This window comes from Martes martes (assembly GCF_963455335.1).
Source record: "Martes martes genome assembly, chromosome: 14".
Lineage (NCBI taxonomy): Eukaryota > Metazoa > Chordata > Mammalia > Carnivora > Mustelidae > Martes > Martes martes.
In genome coordinates, this window is record NC_137902.1 from 6055895 (window position 1) to 6071457 (window position 15563).

At 49.5% G+C, this 15563-nt stretch overlaps 1 protein-coding gene across 1 annotated transcript in view; it reads left to right on the plus strand.

Moving 5' to 3' along the window:
- ADAM12 (ADAM metallopeptidase domain 12) overlaps window positions 1–15563 on the plus strand; it is a gene marked incomplete at its 3' end in the record, with an annotated part of 325053 nt that overhangs the window by 281304 nt on the left and 28186 nt on the right. Inside the window, 3 exon segments of the mRNA XM_080822952.1 lie at window positions 11748–11856; window positions 11968–12166; window positions 14249–14326. Coding sequence (XP_080679078.1) covers window positions 11748–11856; window positions 11968–12166; window positions 14249–14326 — 386 coding nt within the window.

The following is a 15563-nucleotide window of genomic DNA, read 5'->3' on the forward strand; positions in this document are numbered from 1 at the left end:
AGTGATGGACTTGTGTGTTCCAAAAAAGGCACCCAGACGGGCAGGTAGCTAGGAAGCAGCTGCTGGGGTAATTAGAGGCTGTCGACTCACAGCGTCCTGCGTAGGGGAGGCCGGGCCCGATGCGCAGTATGACTTGTCCCTTCTGACTCCCAACTTAGAGATAGGGACAATGGCTACAGTGTAGAGAAACCGAAGCCCCAATTCAGAGACTAGAAGTCAGTTTCGTGAAGTTGTGATGCTGGGATTTGAACCGAGGCCAGATGACCCAAAGGCCATAGACAATGCACGCATGCAGTCACACCAAAGACCAGGTCTAGAACAAAGCTCTACTGTCCCAACAGATGCTTGGATGCAAAAGGGAATAATCAGTCCCCCTGGACACATCTCTCCTCTGTTGACCCATCTGCAGGGGCCAGAGGTCCAGGGCCCTGGGGGACGGCCAGGGCCCAGTGGACTCCCCATCCCAGGGTTTACTGCCTCTGTCCAGCTCCAGGATTCCAGCAGTAAATCCCATGGAGAGCACTTTCTAAGAGTGCGGTCCCCACCCTGTCCTGTCATTGTCCCTCCCGCCGCCTTGCAGACATGACCTCAGTGCTGGCCAGGGACACCAGCCATGGCAAGACCACTGTGGTCAGCCAGGCAGAGAGCCAGGCAAGCTCCAGGGGCAGGGAAATCCGATATGGGCCTCCGTCAGACGGTCGTTGTGAGGTTTTGGTTTCAGGAGCGAGGAGGACGGTAAACTAGGACAAATACTCGTAGCTTGGATTTTCATTGTGATGTGAAAGCTGTGAGCAAGCAGGGAGATCAGGGACAGAGGTTTCTGAGGGTCAGGTCTGTCGCGGAGCCACTGCCCCACCAGCCAAAGATGCCCCTCCATACTTGGACCTCCCTGAGGGGCGAGAGAAGCGGCACAGATGCAGCATCGAGGGCCTGAGGCGGCCTGTTCGTCGTATCTGTGGGGCGTCCTCTCAGTGCTCCTAAGATTTCGTGGGTCCACGGGCATAGGAGGTGGGGGGCCTGTGGTAGCTGGGGCCTTGTGCTTCATCTCTGGACCCTGCCCAGCCCTCTGTCCCGGCTTCCTCGCCAGCTGGGCCAGGGGAACCCAGGCAGGGGTGGGATCTCTCAGTCTCACACTGGGTGAATGCCTTGCGATGACACACACAAAGAAGACACTCACTATACACCATCAGGTGGCCGGATGGGCTCTGAATGGTTTCGTGACTTCAGACACCTTTCTGCCAAGTGAGGTCACTTTGGGACAGAGGCGACTGCTGCAGGCCAAGTCCTCGAGGCCTAAAGCCTCCCTTGGGGCTAGTCCTTCCCAGCCTTTCTCTGGACTCTGCAATCTCCTGCTTCTTGAGTTACAGGGGATGTTATAATGCTCCCTTCCAAAAAAGCCTTCTGTGGCCAGAGCACACACAGCACTTGGAGCTTTTGGAGTAAAACGTGCTCTTTGGTGCCCTGCTGCATTACGGCGTCTGGCCCCGTTTCCCAAGTGAGGTCAGATGGAACTTCGCGGCTCTCTCCGCGCCACCGCCACTGTGTGACTCAGCTGGCCGCACGCCTCAGATTCCTGGTGACCAAGGCTGGTATTTATTATCTCATCAGATTAGTCCTTCTCAAGCTGCCGGACCAGAGAGAGCGAGCCAGACGGGCAGGCAAACTGACAACCTGAGTCATGCCTGAGCTTTTCAAAAGCAAGAGCCCCGGGACGTTGCCTCCTTTGAATTCTCAGCCTCCCTGTGCGGCTGGTGGTGGGGGGGTGGGGGGGGCCCTGCACCAGCTGCTGTGGAGGGCTGTGGGTCTGGAGCTCCCAGCCTGCCTCTTCTCTCCCCGGCCTCCCCCGAGGACTGAGAGGGTCACGGCACATAGACTAAGCCTCCCTGGCATCAGGGGTGCTCGGAGTTCCCGGAAGTGACAAGCTTGGGGTCCTACCTCAGCCCCATGACTTCCCAGGTTCGCCGTACTTCAGCCAATCCTTTCTCGGTCCTTCAGATCGCCAACACACTTCCTCGGGAGGGCCAGAACCAGCCGCAGCCCCCACAGTCCTCAAAGGGCCTTTGACCGCCTCCTCTGGGAGCACAGTGTGCTCTTTCCTTCCGTGTCCTGTAGCTGCCCATTGTCTAGTTCAGGGGCACAGAACGAGCTTCCCGCGGCTGCTGGAACGAATCGTCACAAACGCGGTGGCATACACCAGCACGGATCTGTCGTCTTCCAGCTCTGTGGCTTGGAAGTCCTCACATGATGGTGTTGGTGACGCAGCGTTACTCTCGCAGGCTCGGGGGCAGAGGACGCTTCTCTGCCTCTTGCGGGTTCCCGAGGCCCCTGCTCTCCCGGGCTCACGGCGTCCCTCCAACTTCAAGGCCAGCAGCACGCATCTGCCGACCTCGGTCTCTCTCCGGCTTTTCCTTCCGCCGCCCCATCTTCTTCTCCGCGTCGGACCCTCCGTCCCCCTCTCAGACGGGCCCCATGAACGTGTTGCTCTGATCCAGACATTTCAGGAGAAACGCCCCTCCCCAAATCGTTAACTTCATCAAAGTCTCTTTTGCCGTGTGAGGGGACATACTCACAGATTCTGAGGATTAGGACGTGGGACTCTTCGGGGCCGTTTTTCTGTCTACCACGGGCGTTGAACAGACCACTGGCTAACGAGGGGACCTTCAACAGACTACTCGACCTCGGGCCTCAGCTGTAAACTGGGGATTGCCGTCGGGCTAGCCCACGGGTATCCTGTTGTCCTCGAACACAGCCCGTGACCTCTCGTGTGTGCTGTGTCACGCACAGTCGCGTGCTCGGTATGTGGCGCCTCGGAAGTCTGACCTCTAGAAGGAGGCTCTGAGCCCACAGGAAACTCACGGACCAGTGAGCCAGTGTCCTGGGGCCGGAGTGAGTGCTGGGAAGTGGCGGGGCATGGAGTGGGGCATCCTAGACGAGGTGGCCCTGGAGACACCGTTTGCAGGGGTGGGAGGGGAAGGGTACTTCCTGCACGCGGAACCGCAGGGGTCAAGGTGCCCAGAAACACCGGGGGGCGGGGGGGCATTCCAGGGAACTGCAGGCAGTTGGGCTTGTCCAGAGCTTGGATTGCGACCTGGAGAGCAGAGAGCCTCGCTTCTCACCCCGTTCTCTCATTTATCACATATTCCTCGGTGTCCAGCTCTTAGCAGATGCTGCTGACTCGAGAACCTGATTCTGCCAGAGGAACAGACTTCCCAGGGTCCCTCTGCGCTCTCGCTTGGACCTGGAGGAGAGTCGGGATGCGACCCTCGCGATCCCAGGGGCGGGGGTGACTTCCGCGGCCAGGCCCCCAGCCAGCGAGATGCACGGGGCTGAGGGCCTTCTAACACTGCGTTACGGTGCTTGGTTTAAATTAGCTCCCCATGGTGCAGAGAGGGAGAACTTCTCGTCAGGAACACATTTGCCATATTTCATTTCCCCCACGGTTAGCAAATGCTCTGGGCTCTGGACCACATTTGCCGGAGGGCCATTTTCGTTCCCCTCCGAGGCCCGATGACTCAGAGCTCCAGGGTCACCGGGCTCCTGCTTGCTGGCCGGTGCCACGTGCACCCCAGTGACTGGACCGAACTGTCGAGTCATCCGGAAACGTCCAGTTACGCTCAGGATGTCCACCCGTCTCCAGGCCTGGCTGTCGGAACGCTGGCCGGACAAGGCTTTGCATTCCAGCTCACTTATTCCCTTCTGCGATGGACTTTTCTCAATCCGGCGTTGGATTTCAATAAACTAATCCTGCTTCCAAATCTTTCTACAAATAGAATGATAGAAAATTCAAAACATATGCCTGCAACCAACTCTTTGCTAGCAACGTAATACCCGTTTAGAATACCTTTTGGGGTTTTCGTTCATTTGTTTCTTTTCCTAAGTAGTGTTGATAATGTTCTTGTTGGCGAGGGGTTTAAATTCTTCCCCTCCCCACCGCTGGCCCCCTGATTCTTCTTCCACAAATGTTGTTTATCAAGGCCTTGTGGGTTGATGTCAGGCACAGAACTGTTATCTGTAGTTCAAACTGTGGCCTGTGCTAACCCCCCCTTAGTCCAGTTTGGTTTTAATAGCCACAAAGATTTTCTGTCCATGTGACATGACCTTTATTCCTTCTGAAATACAGCTGGATATTTTTCTTCAGGCAGAAAATTTACTTTTGCCAACGTTGTTTATCTGAACCATGGTTACTGAAAGCGTTACTTGGAAATTAATCTTACGGATAACATGTCTAGAGCCACAAACAATTTGCATCAGGGAAGTCCTGAAATATGTTAGTTTTATCTGTTTTATCACTCACCAGAAAATAGTGTCGCCTGATTTATGCAGTGCGAGCTGGCCAGACAGTTTTTATGGCCTGGTAAATATTCAGTGTTTATCTGCAAGGCTGGTTTAAATGAGTTTGTGTTATTATGATACACCTGGGGCGGTACATTTACTAATCAGCCACAACTCTGGTGACGAGCGATGGGAAGAGAAGAGACTTTTGCCAAGAGCCCTATTGTCTAGAGGCAGGAAAGTCTCCCCTTCTTCCCGCAGCATGAGAAGGAAGTGATAAAACTTGTTCGTTTGGGCTTCATTTTCCATTGACTGCAAAGGTCAGTTTGGAGTAGAGAAAGCGAGCAGCACAACAATGGGACAGCCTTCAGTTGTGCCAAAGAGGGGCTTGTCTGCGGGTATGAGAAGCGGGGGCGGGACAGTTAGTGACAGAGAGGGAGGAGCCCATGCGCCCAAACGCGAGAAGTGCATTTGCATAATAGTCATTTTAAGGAAAAGATTAGATCAAGTAATTGTGAGCTTAATGCAAGATGTCATCATCTCTGTTTCAAAAGACATAATGACATTGGAACTTGCAAACTACAATTACAAATATAAGTTTTATCCCTCTGAAGATAAAACTGGTAATTAAAATCCTTCACTTTCTGTGTAATTGTAAAATACAGGGTGATGTCAAAATTCCCTCTGAAAGGCTAAATTTTATCTCTGGATAATGGCAAAACATCTAGTGTTCTGTTATTAAGAATTCAAAGGCTGTAAATTGATGCGCTATGGTAGCGATGAGAACACCGTTGTCATTTTTTCCAAGAGACGGACGTGAAGTCTCTTCGTGAAAACGTGAAGACAGACACTTTTAAGTGTGGCAACTGTGCACCCCAGTCTCTGTGCGTTCCTAACCTCTTCCCAGTGGGGAGAAGTCATTTACGCTTCTGCAATTATCGACCATTCTGTCTCTAAGAGAGAGCGAGCCCCATGAAACACTGGGCTGGGCCCTGCTCCGCTCTTGGAACTGGCCTGAGCCGAGGTGCTCAGGACTTGTCTCTGGGGGCTTGTGTCCTCCTTCCTTAATGATGTGTCCTTGGAATGCAAGGGCTGTTTCTGCTCCCAAGGTCAGCGCCGAGCTGTCTTTCGGGTTGTCTTGCCCATACGGTTTCTTCCTTTGCCTATATTTGTAAAACCTGTCCCCTGATGACCTTCTACCTTCTTTCCTCACGGGACAGCGTGGTAATACTTCCTTTGATGTAAATGTGTAAGTGAAAATCCAGAGCCATGAGAAAGCCAGGGGACAGGATTCACCCACCCAAGATGCTTTGTTCTACAGAAATTGCAGTTGGCTTCCTCTGGGGAGGGCAGCTGAGGCAGAACGTGCTTTCCCCAAACTCTCTGCCCTGTGGCTCGTCACTCATTCATTCTTGGCACACATCTGCTCTGTGCAGGCCTGAGGGACCACCCCTGTCCACTGGGTTTTGACAGTGAGGCCGGAGACTTGGGACATCACAAGATTAAAAAGAGAGAGTGAGAGAGAGAGAGAGAGTGAAGCCAGTGTGATAAATACAAGGAGGGGACAGCCCCTATGACATGGACGAGAGAAGGATGGTGGACCCCAGCCTCATGGGGTGGGAGTGATGGAAGATGGCCCTGAGGGATGCAGTCAGCAATGTCAGGCAACACAGTGGCCCAGGACCCTCAGCCAACCGGCTCCAGCAGTCGGGCTCAGAGGGAGATGTGAATTTACCTCGCCCTGGGCACGTATCCATCATGGACCCAGTCTATGGCCTATAGCACAGGGCCCTCTGCCAGGAGCCTCTCCCACTGCACGGGCTGTCCTAGGAGGGGTCCAGCCAGAGTGCGGTGGGTTGGGAGACTGTTATTCTCAGTCCCAGACCCTCGCTCTTCGAACTCTGCAGCCCGGCTGGTTATAGAGACCAAAGTGGGGGCGGGGAGCCTTCCAAAAGCACCTGAAGCATGATCAACGTTCATTGTTTTCCTTAGATCCCATACAGGCCCAGATACAAAGCATGGAAACCCCCAAAAATCTATGCATCAGAAAGGATGGTTTATTACTGACCTCTTAATCCCTCAACCACATCTTTTGATTCTCACAGCCCAGTCAGAAAGGCACAGTGTGCCTCATGAATGTCTGTCCGTGCTTTTTAGGAAGTTCATGGAGGCTGACTGACAAAACTGGGTTTAAGAAAAGACAAGGACCTGTTATCACCTGTTTAATTATGCCTAGGGTGTGACTTCATGCCTCCACTCTTTTTTCATTCTGGTAAAAAAGCTTTTAAAAGATCACTTTGGCAAGCAACAGGACGAATGATTAGGCTATGGAGATCATGAACATACACCTGCTGAGCGGATAGAAAAAAGCAAAATCAGAAGACTCCCTGTTGTCAGAGTGCGTAGTTGTACCTAAAAATAAGATTTCCAGTGACAGCATCACAACAGAGTAAAAAGGTCAGCGTTCTAATGAGCTAGAAGTACAAAGGATGTGCTGTGGAAATAGACTTGTTTTTAACAACTTTACTCAACTGGACTGACATACAAGAAGCTGTAGGTATTTAATACATACACCTTGATGAGTTTGGAAATACATACTTATCCAAGAAACCCTCACCATGGCCGATGCCAGAAACATATTCATCATGTCCAAAAGTTTCTTCCTACCGTCTTCATGTGTGTGTGTGTGAGTGAGAGAGAGAGAGAGAGAGAGAGAGAGATAACACTTAACATAGGATCTACCATCTTGGCAAAATTTTAAGCATAGCATAAGAGTATTATTAACTGTAGACTCTGTTGTATGGTAGATTTCTAGGACTTGCTTCGCGTAACTGAAACTTCGCACTCTTTGACTAATGCCTCCCCCAAGCACCTCCCTTCCGCCAGCTCCTGGCAACCACCGTTCTACTCTCTGCTTTTATCAGTTCAACTTTTTCAGATTCCACATATAAGGGAGATGGTGCAGTATTTGTCTTTCTGTATCTGACTGACTTCTCTTAGGGTAATGTCATCCAGGCTTATCCACGTTGTCTCAAACAGCAGGATTTCCTTTTTAAGGCTGAGTCGTCTTCCGCTCTGTGTGCCTACTACGTTTTCTTTATCCATTTGTCCATCAGTGGACACAGTTTGGTTCCATGTCTCGGGCATTGTGAATAAAGTTGTAGTGAACATGGGAGTTAAGATATCTCTTCCATATCCTGATTTCAGCTCCTTCGGATATATACCTAGAAGTAGGACCACTGGTGATATGGTAGTTCTATTTTTTTAATTTTTTGATGGATTTCCATAATGTTTTCTGCAAAGGCCGTCTCAGTTTGCATCCCCACAATGTACGGTACAAGGGTACAAGTGCTTCCTTTTCTCAACATCCTTGCCAATACTTGTTATCTTTTGCTTTTTTTTATACTAGCCATTCAGACTGATATGAAGTGATGTCTCATTGTGCTTTTGATTTGCATCTCCCTGATCGTCAGAGATGCTGAGCGTCTTTTTGTATAACTGTTGGCCCTTTTATGTCTTCTTGGAAGACATGTCTATTCAGTCCCTTTGCCCATTCTTTAATCTGGTTATTTGGGACTTTTTTTTTTTTTTTTTTTGCTATTGAGTTCTAGGAGTTCCCTATGTATTTTGTGTATTACCCCCTTGTCAAATAGATGGTTTGCAAACATTTCTGTAGGCTGCCTTCCATTTCCTTGATTATTTTTCCTTTACTGTAAGGAAGCTTCTTCATTCAATGTATTCCCATTTGTCTATCTTTGCTTTTGTTGCCTGTGCTTTTTGTGTCATGTCCAAGAAATCTTTGCCAAGACCAATGTCGAGGAGCTTTTCTCCTATATTTTCTTGAAACTATAAGTTTAAAGTCTTACATTTAAGTCATTACTCCATTTTTTACTTCATTTTTGCAGCAGTAGAAGATAAGGGTCTGGTTTATTCTTTTGCATATAGATATCCAGTTTTCCCAGCACCATTTGTTAAAGAGATTATTCTTCCCCATTGGGCTTTCTTGGCACCTTTGTTAAAGATCAGTTGACCAAAGACCTTGAGACCAAAGAGAAATGTAAAGATGTTGAGTAATTTGTTTCATGATATGGGAGAGTAAAAGAAAAAGTAATATTTCTTTATTAAAATGGGACTTTTCAATATTTTTCACCAAGTTAATGGACAGTATGTTGTAATACTTTGGACTCTGTCATCCATGCTGCTAAAAATTCACATATTCAAATTTGCCACCAACATTTCTGAGCCATTTCTCTGTGGGAAAATGGCAACTCTCTTTAAGTGTGTTGTGACCTTCTACTGGGGCATGCACAGCAATTCACAGTTATCAGAAAACACTAATGCTGTTCTATGGCCCCTAGGGATTTACACACACACCTGGTTTTCTAGGCCATGCAGCCCACTGACATTTGGGGCATTAGAATCCCAAGGTCCCCTGCCCTAGAAGACCCAGTTTTGTCAAATTTCCAGGTCCAGGTTCCCAAGCAGTGACCTAGCATTGTTTTTCTCTTCTAAATGTTTTATTCTTGCTTAAATACTATTTGTACCCCCTTGCTTGGTTTCCTGTTTTAGCCACTTTCTGTGGCATTCCTACATAAAATGTGCCTCTTTGTTTTAAATCGTGGTGGCAACCGGTCTCTTTCCCTCTTCATCTTACTTTCTGCACACCCCAGCCCAGGCCTCCTCCAATCCTACCTTCTAGCTGTTCACAAGCTCGTGTGTCTGAAACAGCTTGGAAATCTCTACACACACACATGCACGCACACACGTATAAAATCTCTTTTATCTCTTTTTTCCCTATCAGGAAAACAAATTAATCAATGAACACATTCAAATAGCAGCAAGGTTGTTTTTTTTTTTTTTTTTTTTTTTAAAGTGGCCACATTTCCCAGTGGATAAATTACTTGGTAAGAGCAAGCACGACAGACCCTATGAAGCATCGACCCAGCGTCAGTAGCAGAGCGATACCAACTCCACCTCCCCAGTTCCAGAGCTCAGCATCCGCCAGGACCTGCTGCACTCCTTTATCCTGGCAGGGAAAGAAGGACTAAAGCCTTTTCCATTGGCCTTACAGCTCGCAGAAGGAGCTCCCTATCTCACATCCGCCTAAGTCTGGGATCGCTTGGGCAGCATGAGAATATCCGTCACAGCTCTTGCCCTGTCTACCCATGTGTACCAGCCTGGCTCTCCACTCACCAATGGGGGCGGATGCAGGTCGGGTCTTCTGCTCTCTGTCCCCAAGGCCCCTGCAGGACCTAGCCCAGGTGGGGCCTTGATACACCTCAGAGCACCAGAGAGGACAGGCTGAGCTCCACCCACCGGCAGCCCGGCTGCCTGGCTTTAAGCCACACATTTAACCCTGTGGGTTCTAGTTTTCTTGTCCATAAAACGGGATAATGAGACCTGCCTCTTAGGATCCCTGGTAGGATTGAGGTGTGGAATTCAGCTCCCTGTCCCTCCTCTAAGAGTTCTTTCCTGACGAGCCTGCTTAACACAACAGCCCTCTGGGCCCTCCGACTTGGTTGATTCCTTCATAACACTCCCCACCCCGGGACTTGAGAGGAAGATACTCATTTGCTTGTGCTTTTTTCCTTGCAACTTGAGAGCAAGCAGGAGGCTTTGTCCACAGTGGTCAACCCCTACACCCCCAGGGCCTGGCAGATAGTAAGGGCCAGATAATTGTGTGTGTGAATGAAGTCTGCAATATGATGGAGGATGGATGGATGGATGGAGGGATGGACAGAAGGAAGGAAAGAATAGGAAAAAGAAAAGAAGGAAACAGAGAAAGAGAAAACCAGACAGGCAAGTAACAAGTACATTGAGTCCATGCGACTACACAAACAACCATTGAGTTGTTGATATATTTTAGATGCCAGTTTTTCTGAAACTGATCAATAAGATCCAGGTATTTTGATCAAAGTACCATCAAACGGAACACAGGCTCGACACTGAGACACGCCCTCCCCATCTTCCCACCTGCAGTGGGTAGAGGAACAAGAATAAGGAGGGAGGACGTGGAAGAAATGGACCCGTAGTAGGCAGAAGCTGAGCAGGTCAGTGGTGTAACCACGCTGCGAGCGGAAATGGGAACCTGGGGTGCCAGGAAAGGACTGTGATGCTTCCAAGCCAGAGACCCGGCCTTTTCCCATGACAGAGAACTGTGTCCAGTTTGCCGTCATGCCCTTAAAAATGAGTTGGAGAGGTGTCTCAACATGGTTTTTAAAAAAACAGAGAATGGGCAAGTGAGAGGTTCGGGACTCCGGTACCTCACCGCAGAGGCCAAAGGCTGAACCCACAGCCCATCTCAACTGTTGCAAGGGTTTTGTTTGGTTTGATTTGTCTGTTGTTGTTTTTTTAAATGAGTTGGGGATCATGTCTGCTCCTGCCTGATGAAGAGGAGTCAGGTACAGGTTAAAGAAATTTTTAGAAATAAGAACGTCTTCTGTTCCCTTGCCCATCGTTAGACTGGTATCTTAGATAAGTCAGTTGTCACCTTGGGAAGTGTAGGGAGCTTCCCCAGAGTTGGGTGCAGAGAAAGGCGAGGGATAGAGTGAGTTCTGGGAAGCGGGCATCCTGGCGGTTGGAAGGGTTACCGGAAAGAGCACCCACCTGGACACCAGTATAGGAAAGAAGGTGGGTCAAGCCCACACCACAAGGCGCAGTTTATTCTGAAGAGTATGGACCATTTTCCTGAATTTCTCACGTTGTCTTCAACAGGTGTCCCTATGCCTAGGATCTAAGAACCCTCCAAAGCTTGCCGTGTGAATTCCAAAGCACAAGGTCACTCTTTCCCTGGCCAAAAGATGCGCTAGGAATGCCCATGTCCTGCGCTCCCTGGCTCCCACATGCCTCTCTGTTGGGCACTGTCATTCCATGCAAAATGACTGGGGGGTGGGGGGGGTGTCCCTCCCTGACCTCTGAGAGCACTCTCTGCCTTGCTAACATGGGCCCTAACTGAAGCTAGGGCTTGCTCTCGGAGGGAGCTTTATAGGACTGAAAATGTTGCGTAAGATCTCTGTGTTGCTTGTTTGCTCCCTCCCTCTCTCCCTGCATCCCCCCGTAGTCATCGTTATTCCCTTGAGCCCGCTCTAGTGAGTGTTTTCTCACCAGAATTGTAGGAGATGCCATTAAAGAGAACACGCTCCCTTGTGCCTGAGGCCAGCTAGCCCCCTTCTTTCTGCGCTGGGTCAGGTCTGGTCCCATAACCAGGCCACATCTCCTGAAAGGCTGCGCGCCCTGGGCCCGGAGAGCCGCCCTAGAGAAGAGTGAGCTAGGAAATGCAGGCTTTACCGTGAGCAACGCCGGGCGAGGGTGGTAGACTGCCCCGGCCTGCTCATCTCAGGAGTCAGCCAAGGTGCAGGCGTGATTTCTCTGCACACCAAACCCCTCTCCCCTTAACCCGAAATCCCAGCGGCGGTCAGCGACAAATATTAGAAACCCTTGCAGGAGGTGCAAGTGCTGCTTGGCTTCTGTTTCAGGTGCTAAACCTGCCCCCGGGATCTGCTTTGAGAGAGTCAACTCTGCAGGTGACCCGTACGGCAACTGTGGCAAAGACTCCAAGAGTTCCTTTGCCAAATGCGAGACGAGGTACGGAACCCGCAGCCCGAGCACGTCATCGCTTTGAACGTCCCACGTGGCTCAGAGCCGGTTGGTTGCAGACTTGCCCTCTTCGGGGGCTGTTTGTTCTCGCCCTTGCAGAGATGCTAAATGCGGAAAAATCCAGTGTCAAGGAGGCGCCAGCCGGCCCGTCATCGGTACCAATGCCGTCTCCATAGAAACCAACATCCCCCTGCAGGAAGGAGGTCGGATTCTGTGCCGCGGGACCCATGTGTACTTGGGCGACGACCTCCCGGACCCCGGACTTGTGCTTGCCGGCACCAAGTGTGCAGATGGAAAAGTAAGACCCAAATGTTCACCCGCGTCATACACGTAGGTCTGGGAGAGGCCTGCGGAGAAACGTCCTGTCCAAGAACTGACTCAGGAGGCCGGTTTGTTTTCCTAAATCTACTCCTTCCTAGAACTTTGTCTCTGGAATCCAGTTCTTTGCACCTAGAAGGCAAAGTTAATAAATCCTAGATCCTGGCCTAACCATGGAGATGCAGATTTGGGAAAATCAAGCTCGGTTTCTCAGTCTTTGAGTGTTAATAAGTCATTTCTACACTCTGGGCGTCAGGAGTGTTTCCAGCCAGGAAATTACTTTGGAAGCAAACACAGTAGCCTATTATATTGTTTTTGGAAATGCGGCCTTGGTTTTTGGCACAGTGACGGCTTGTTCTCACCTGGACGGAACGGGAAGTCATAAGTATTTTCAGAGACCCCCAAAGAGAGAATAGGAGAGGGAAGAGAGAGAGAATCAGCTTGAAGCCAGAGGGAGGTCTTTTGGAGAGCAGGGGGAAAAGCGGACAGGGATATTTGGGGGTTTAGAGAGAAAGTCAAAAATGAAAAGTCAAAACAAGAAATTGAGGTTTCTTTTTAACATTCTGCCACATTGATTTTTCTCAGCAGACTTTCTCATCAGACTAAATGAAAGCAAGTTAATAAAACATTTTAGGAAAGAGAATTAATCAACTTGCCTTTTTTTAGGACCCCCACTTTCAAAATGATTATGAAACCACTCATGAACATGGAGGTCACAGAACAGAAAGTCATAAAATAGAAAGATAGATTCAGCTCGTTGGCCGAGTCCCCAGGGCAAGAATTCTGTGCCCTCAGCCCCGTGCGGCCATATACTCTGAGCCACAAGTGCCTCATCCCGAAGGAAATGGGACGATGGTACGTGAAAGATGATGTACATTTCTGGGGTCTCCTTAACCACACACGTCAGCTTCTTTTCTGGCTTGACATTAGAGTGACACTCATTTTTTAAACTGTAGTCTCAACAGCCAGAAGCCAGAATCGGGTGCATCTGAACGCTGAAATTCCCAGGCCTCGATTTATCGATGAGTTTTTTCCTCCATGTGCAAGAGTAAATGCATTTCCATCTCTGTCCCCGCAGAACACGGGTTCTTTGAAAGCTGTCCTTGGTCTTTTTGCCCATGGGTTGGGAGAACAGCACCCATATGCAGGGGTTCTGACCCAGGTCCTGCTGCGTTCTCTGTAACCTTCGTTTCTTTTGTCAGCTGGAATGTGACAGTCCCCTTGGCCAAGATTCCCAGCAGCCCTGGGAGTTGTCCTAGGCAACTGGCACTATTTTCAAAGTGCGTCACTGGTGCGAACTTCCCGTAGGGAGGTTCTACTCGATTAGAAATGCTTCTGCAATCTAAAAATTAGACTTCTCTTCCTCTGCCTCCACTAATTTGTAACATCTTAGAGGAAATAAAGGGCCTGATCCTTTGAGTCTGGAGTATGTTAGGCACCTTTAAGATGAGACTACACTCCTGCAACCAGCCCGGTATGGTTTAGGAAACTACCACCCCTGCAAAGGCTTGATAAACACAAGGGAACCATCTGTTTTCCTCCGCGGAGCTTTCCCTTGATGGTTTGTGGCAGTGACAGTGCTTGTGGGTCAGTAATTTGGAAACGTTCCCATGCATCAGTATCTCCTTTAAAAGGTCCTTGGACCTGGATTCTTAGAGTCTCTGAGTCTGCACTGGTCCCAGGCTGAGGGCTGGTACATTTCTTCTCTCTTTATCTTTCAATGGAGGGAGCAGGTGGGGGGTCCGTGGTGGGGGTGGGGGTGGAGATGCCGCAATTCATAGGTTTTGTTGCAGGCTCTAAACAAAAATCAGTTCTCCTCATCTCCTAACCGACAAAACCATATGAAGCACCACGTTGACCTGAGTCCTGAAGTGTGCCAAGTCCGCAAGCACGTGCTAAATCCAGGTCAGAGTTAGATGGAAAGGGCATCACTGTGCTGCCCCCGGAGGAGCTGAAGGAAAATCATCTTCCCCGAACTTTGCTTTCCCTTTTGAGATCACAGATACGGTGCATGTGGTTGGAAAGGGGCTGAGATGTTTACCGTGTTTTCCTCCTTCCGCAGATTTGCCTCAATCGTCGCTGTCAAAACACAAGCGTCTTCGGCGTTCAGGAGTGTGTGAAGCAGTGTCACCAAAGAGGGGTGAGCCGGCCCAGTGGGCTTCCTGTAGCCAGTCCCTAGCAAGCAAAGCACCAAATCGTTCATTTGTAAAGGATTCTGCAATCCGCAACTTCTAAAAAAAATATAGTTGTCGCTTCCCTGGTTTCTTCTAAAGACACTAATTTTCTCTGACCTTTACGTAGCAGGAGAAATGTGACTTTTTTTTAACAAAGAAAATCAGATGGAGCGTAATCATCTTTCAGATGAGCATCCTGTGATTTTTAAAAAGGGACTTTATCATCTTCAAAGTAGTTTTAAAACTCACCTTCCTGCGTAAAGGATTTTGCCTTAAGGTTTCGAACAGAGCCGTCCCTCCTAAGGACCAAGATTCAGAGCGTGGGTCTGAACTGAAACACTTCCAAAAGCAGTTAAACCAAGGGAGACAGAACATACTGACCACGTGTTCTTGAAATCCTACACAATGCATTTCAGCTAAAGAAAGCGGTTACTTTAGTTCAGAGAATTTTTTTAGGAGAGAAGAGGACTCTAACTGTTTAAAACATAATTTATTTTTTCTGATGGGCTTAATTATTTCCAATGGAATCATATTAATCTTGATTAGCCATGCCAAGGGTTCATTTGTTCTTCTGAAACCTTCTCTGCAGAAATCATGCTCCCAATTCTATTTTTAAAACTCGCAGACACTCACCAATGATTCTAACATAGAATTATGGGGTTTTCATAAAATGGCGATTGTGCTGTAACCATGAAAGATTGCAATGCCATCTCTGGCCGGTTTGTTGACTGCGAGTGTAGCTGACTGTCAATATAAAACAAAACCCTTTTATGTCTTCGTTGGATCATAGATTTCTTTCTAATGGCCCTAAGAGATGGTCTGGTGCAGCCTCATTATGAAGGAGCCCAGGACCGAGAGGCGGTTGGGCCAGTCCGAGGTCACGTGACCAGGTAGCAGGCATACTGGGGGGCGGACCCTGGGCTCCCATCCATATGTTGGAGAGGAAAGGCCCACAGTGATGGAACAGTTGCCGTGACTTGGTGACGAGTCACTTGACCACAGCCCTTCCCCGAGTGAGACCAGGCTCACCAGCTGTGCCTCCAAAGGGGATAGCAAAGCTGCCAGTCTCTCTGCTGCCAGCTGCAAAAAGGGCACCTGACTCCGGTTTGCATTGGGAGACCGTGCAAAACAGAGTGGGCAGCGCTGGGCCCGAATCCTCGCAGGTGTTTGGCAGGTGGTAGGTCCGCAGCAGCGTCTTTAAGA